Consider the following 6,551-nt stretch of genomic DNA (forward strand, 5'->3'; position numbering starts at 1 on the left):
CTTTATCACGTCGTCGTCGTTGTCGTCATCGACATCATTGTAATCATCATCATCATCCATCATCATGATCATTAGGTCATCATCATAATCATCATCATCAAATCAAACGACAAATCCGATTAGAATACCGTACATTATGCAACGGTACATACGATCCATTTCTATAATTTGAAAAACTTTCTATTTCATTTCAGAAGCTAGAGTAAAATTATTTTTTCATTGAAATGTTTCCTGTCACCCTTACAGAATATTACGCCGACACCTGGGTATGGGACAATCAGAACAAATCGTCCGAGGTTGTATTATCACAAGACAGTATGGAAGCCTATTTCAATATAGATCCTGTTAATTTGAGTACTGGAACTTCAGGTAGGGCTAACAAAAAATACCACAAAGGCAACAAACTTGCGCCTCGTTCCTTATTATTTGAGGCGTTTTATTTTTTTTATATAAAACATGTGCCTTTTGGGCTATCTTCTACTAAAGCAATTTCCAAGTAACCCTAGTCGTTGGCAGACAATAAACAAAGGTTCAAATTATTTCAATGATTTTATTGATGGGAAGTAACTCTGTTAAGCATGAGCTTTATTGCTGACGATAAGATTTGGACAAGACAATCAATATTAAAAGTGTTTGTTAGAGATGTGGATTTTTCTGATAGACTACTGATTTTTGTATGTGGATTAGATTCAGCTTCAAAATAGTAATGCCATTCGAGCTTACACATAGATTGTCTGTGCGTTCAAAGACGACATGTTTACTCATCTTTTATAGGAGTACGAGGTACTAGAGCGTTAGGTGAAGGTGAACACTATTGGGAGGTAGTGTTTTTAGAACCACCATATGGTACGTCAGTAATGGTTGGAGTGGGAACAAAACATGCCAAGCTTCACACAAATAATTACGAATATGTCAATCTCATAGGTATGTATACTATGATATGACAATTTGATAGTCCAACAATCAATCATGCTTTGCTTTGACATTTTTTCGTTTTCCTTTGTTATAATATTGATGTTGGTTTTTAAATCCGGAATACACCTCGATGGCATATATGGATCTTAGAAACGCTCTCTTTGTCATCGCCTGCGTCAAGTATCATCATAATATTTCCATTTGCGCAATTCCACGTTATATATTTTGGTTAACTGCCAATATCCAGAATTAATGTCAAATGTAGGAAACTTATTATGACGTCAATGCAATGATATTTTACTAATTTCTCCATAATCTTTACCATAGATCATCATTATTCGAACGCTTCATGTTTAAATAATCAATACCCTACTGACGTTTTGCATGGGCTGCACAATCATGAGAATTTAATTTATCGGGTCTGGCGTCTCATCAGCTCCGTGGTGAGTTTTAATCAGTGACCATTTTTTATTCTTAGTAATTATTTTCTTCTTCAGGAATAGATAAAGAGAGTTGGGGTTTATCGTACAAAGGAACAATTTTTCACGAGGGACAAAGACGAAAATATTGTGATCCGATATATGACAGTAATACTGTAATAGGGTGCTTATTGAACACTTATAATGGAACACTTTCTTATTATCAAAACGGTGTTAGTCTTGGTGTGGCATTCTGTGATTCCGAGTTGATGAGTGGACATTTGTACCCAATGATTTCATCCACAGCGTCCGAGACAGAATTGGCATTAGGTAGAAGGTTCTGCAAAAGAAGCTTATCTCTGCGAGATAAATGCTGTTCCATTATACGCAATCGAATTCCCTGTAAAGACCAGGTTGATTATCTCCCTTTGCCAAACCTCGTAAAGCGACAAATCTTACTCTCGTGAACAACAAGATCTACTACAGATCTGTGATGTAATTTCCGGTGAATCAGAAAGTTGGACGAGGAAGATGGTGTCAACCTCATCTTAAGGTGATCTAATGGCTGTTATCGCCATATTACTGTCGTCTTGTCGAGTCTTGTCTTGCCTAACACTGATCTCAAGGCTGTTGAAATATATGAGAATGGAGCAGCGCTGCAATTATGTTCCTTTCCAACTTGATTAGAAGAAGCAATGTCAACTGGATTGACTAAGTTCTAAGACCTCTACTGATAAATGATTTGATGATCTAGTCTGCAGTAAAATTAGTGTTATAGTATTTCAACATGTAGCCGATATATTTTAGATTTTCTTGAAGTGTTTCCATTAAGAATGGATGTTTATCGGAACGTCAACAAAGACATCCTAATCTTTTAATTGCATTGAATAATTACAATAATTTATTAATAATAATATGACATATACACAGTACTATGAACTTTAAACATAAACGTGTGAAACCCAGTAATCAATAAAATGGATATGTGATTATGATTTTGTTGAATTGAAAATTAAATAATGAGGTATATAACATTTATGAATAATAAATTGAGACTTTTTTGAATAATAAATTGTGATTGCTATTGTCCCGAATAATAAATTGAAATTGTTACGAATAATACATTGGAATTGTTATGAAAAATAAATTTAGATTATAATGAATAATAAATGGAGATTGTTATCAATAATAAATGTAGATTATTATGAATAATAAATTTAGATTGTTATCAATAAGAAATAGAAATTGTTATCAATAATAAATTGAAATTGTTATCTATAATAAATTGAAATTGTCATCAATAATAAATTGAAATTGTTATCGTTATCAATAATAAATATAAATTGTTATCAATAATAAATTGAAATTGTTATCAATAATAAATTCAGATTGTCATCCATAATTAATTCAGATTTTTATCTTTCATGAATTCAGATTGTTATCAATAATAAATTGAAATTGTTATCAATAATAAATTGAAATTGTTATCAATAATAAATAGAAATTGTTATCGATAATAAATTGAAATTGTTATCGATAATAAATAGAAATTGTTATCAATAATAAATAGAAATTGTTATCAATAATAAATTGAAATTGTTATCGATAATAAATTGAAATTGTTATCGATAATAAATAGAAATTGTTATCAATAATAAATTGAAATTGTTATCTATAATAAATTGAAATTGTTATCAATAATAAATTGAAATTGTTATCAATAATAATAAATTAAAATTTTTATCAATAATAAATACAGATTTCTGCTGTTCTGTCAAATCATGATATCACTCAATCGAGATTGTTATCAATAATAAATGGAGCTCGTTATCAATAATATATTCAGATGAATAACAAATTGAAATTGATATCAATAATAGCAGATTTCTGCCGTTCTCGTCAAATCATATAATGTGACACTTTCTGGAGACATTCAATGACAAGAACTGGTAGTATGCCAGGCAATTTGGCACATTAGATCAATGGAGATCGAAAAATTATCATAGTCGAACACACCCGATTAGTTGCCAGGCGTTGGCTTCCAATAGAAACTTGGCAAAGTTATGAATGTCTAATGATTTGTGATAAAAACATGAATTGATAGAAAAATAGAAATGATTATATCCATGAACGAGTTCTAATTTTCAACTTTTAAGGCGCTTTTACCGTCTCTATCTAAACACAATGATTTTCCTATGTCTAAATCATACTGGCAAGTATCGTAGCCTAAATTATGATGATATGTACACACATTTGCCATTCCACATTGTTGGCTCGAATTACATTTCTTATATGGCATGCAGATTTCGTTAACACACAATCCATCGGGGCAGGAGAATTCACAATGTATTTTAGGGTAACATATCGAATGATAAGCACAATATTCATGAACACAGCAACCTTCTGAACAATATCGATACTGAAAAGAGAAAAGAAATCATTATGCATGTGAAAAAACAAATATTTAAGTGGTAGCCGGATCTGTTAGATCTGTTATATATTGTTGGTACCGCATCGATATCAGTACTTATTATTAAACTAATTATCCTTTAACAGTAAAGGTATAACATGATTCTGGTACTTTTATTAAATTACAGACGAATCAGAAATCAGATTTATTTGAAAGTGATACGGATAGGCCTAGCTGGCATTAAGCTCCTGCAGTCGGGAAATTTAGTGCATAAGCGACCACACCCCTTTAATATTAACGGCATATTTAATCATTTGTAACTTTCAATGTCGAATCTGACTGATATCAGCATGAAACACACGTTGAAAACAGAAAGTCTCATTATGGAATGACAGAATGTTTCGCCAGACTGAACTTACAGTTGATTCAACATGACAACAGACATGTTTTTTAACCAAACGAAAATAGAAAATCCTATTAATTCTAATTCTCATGATGCTAATCTGCTTCCAGAACTCGCGTAGACAAATACAACCAGACACATTAAGACATTTGTATTAATTAGGTTCGATTGTCCAGGTTTTGTTCTGTAACTAAAATGTTTTTTCAATCGTGACTTACAGTTACATTAGCTGTTTATGGTAACACTTAATCGATAAGATATAGACCTATGTTATTCAATATGTGGTGGGGTGGTTTTGCAAACCAACAAAAGGCAAAAAAGAACAAATTGTTACTGACTGCGGACAGTTTTTGCGAAATATATCTAGCATAACCCAGTATCGTCTATTTTAAGAATGTCTGAAATGATGGAAACGAGAATTGTAAAATCTCAACCAGGGACTTTATCACACGTTCCAAATACACAATATAAACGTTTGCTTTCCCTGCGTTAATACTCAGGCAAATATTATTTTACATAACCGATAGCATTAGGTTTTCTTTCAGGAAAAAGTGGTACGAAAGCTGAAATGAGTTTTTATCATCCACGATTGCGATTTCGTACTATGCAGCAATTTAAACACAATATATATAGGTATTATAAATGGTTTCTTATTAGGCCTTCGTGTTTCTCCAACAGACATAGACCGTATAATTATTTTGCTTGAATCTTTAGTCAATGTAACCTATAATTTAGAAATCCTGTTATCTTAAAAGTAGGAATAATTCTCCATGTTTCAATACAGAGGAATTTAAATGAGTAAAGTTCACGTTATGATATAGTCAGAAACAACACTGTCTATATTCCAGCCTGGTTTTGATACAAATGGTTCGCGTCTTCAGTTAGCATAATATTTTTAAAATCCAAATGGAATACTGTCTCATGTTGTATGTTGGACTCATTCCCGAAACATCTGCCTCTATTCCAGCCTCTGATGAATATTTTGACCGGTGTACAGATGTTTCGGTCTAGTTGGACACATTTAAATATACGTGTAGAATATTTAAAAAGAATGATTACTCTTTTAGCCGTTCCAAGATTCAATATATCGTAAAAAAAAAGTGTAGGATTTTCTTCTGCTGAAAATTTGCCTACAACGTCATCTACCCATTTAAGGCCAAACAAATTTAAGCGGACATCTTCTCCTTTAAATTTGAGCAATCGAGTATCATTCGATTGGCAATCCTTAAAACCACTCGTATCAACTCATGGCAACTAACAAACATTGGCGAAGGTTGAGCCGAATGTCTTTAAAACCTCAAGCTGAATTCCCAATGGAAAGACAAGACAGCGGACCACAGTATAAATCTAAGAGATTATAGCCAATTAGAACTCAAGCTGTACACACACTTCTTGTTGACTACTTGTTGAACAGTTCAATCGAGTCTACATAATCAACTATTACAAATACTGACCTCCATACAGTTAGGTACCCAATGGGACATACCAAACTCTCTGAACATAAGTGTTATTGGTACAAAAAGGTGATTACATATCTGATCATACATATAATTCAGAGACCCTCCAACCCCTATGTAAATCATGAGGAAATCATGTATTTCTTTCACTGTATAGCCCATTTTCTTCGGGAATGTCCAATGTTTCCGACGTTCTTCAAAGAGATTGTAATTGAACGAGAATTGTTGCTAAATGATGCTTGAAATACCTAGGATATGGCGGAATATTCCAAGTTAAATTCCGCCTCGTCAAACCGTCTGTGTTAGGAAACCGGGAAATGAAATGTTAAATCAAGCAAATGTTATTTTATTAATTGATGTGACAAGATGCTTAAGAAAAATTAAACCTAATAGTATTTATAGCCGGAAGCCCTGATACGTTAGATTTATAAGATTTAACGGGATTGTAAAGAGGTTTTCTTTTTTGATATGTGTATATCGGGGGCACTGTATAAATTTGCACCATTCCAATTTTCAATCGGAGGTCTGTAGTTCCTGCGATTCCATTTAAACTACGTGTTTGGTGACGACGTCACCAATTGCAAAATTCTGGAGACACATGGATTTGGAGGCTAAAATTATAGCGTTGAGCTGTGACCACTATTACTGATTAGCTTAGCTATAAAAAAAATCCGGTTTCTGAGATTAAGGCAAGATTGGTGAAGACAATGGCAAATCTGTCCCTTTAATACTTCGTATCCATGTTATGGCCTATGGACTGTTATTGATGACGTAGCACCAGGATAAAATCTAATTAGACTGACAGACAGGTGATTGTCTATAGAGAATAGTATCAGAATAGATATACTTTATTATGATATAAAAATAGCTCGACCAGACAGTACATTATAGAAACTGTCACTCACAATGTCTTTACCTACAACGTGATTTGAAATTTGAACTTTCCT

At 32.8% G+C, this 6,551-nt stretch overlaps 2 protein-coding genes across 2 annotated transcripts in view; one reads left to right on the forward strand and one right to left on the reverse strand.

The window, feature by feature from the left end:
• Positions 1-1,836, forward strand: part of LOTGIDRAFT_201570 (hypothetical protein) — a 2,684-nt gene extending 848 nt beyond the window's left edge. The window contains exons 3-5 of the mRNA XM_009052445.1: positions 193-369; positions 775-924; positions 1,413-1,836. Coding sequence (XP_009050693.1) covers positions 225-369; positions 775-924; positions 1,413-1,801 — 684 coding nt within the window. The 5' untranslated portion in view covers positions 193-224 and the 3' untranslated portion in view covers positions 1,802-1,836. The remainder of the gene's footprint in view (positions 1-192; positions 370-774; positions 925-1,412) is intronic.
• Positions 1,837-3,471: 1,635 nt separating this feature from the next.
• LOTGIDRAFT_174113 (hypothetical protein) lies at positions 3,472-5,766 on the reverse strand (the record flags this gene model as incomplete). Its single annotated transcript, XM_009052446.1, has 2 exons — positions 3,472-3,753; positions 5,602-5,766. 2 exons carry the CDS (start codon positions 5,764-5,766, stop codon positions 3,472-3,474), a joined length of 447 nt encoding a protein of 148 aa, XP_009050694.1.
• Positions 5,767-6,551: the final 785 nt, after the last annotated feature.

This window comes from Lottia gigantea (assembly GCF_000327385.1).
Source record: "Lottia gigantea unplaced genomic scaffold LOTGIsca_182, whole genome shotgun sequence".
NCBI lineage: Eukaryota > Metazoa > Mollusca > Gastropoda > Lottiidae > Lottia > Lottia gigantea.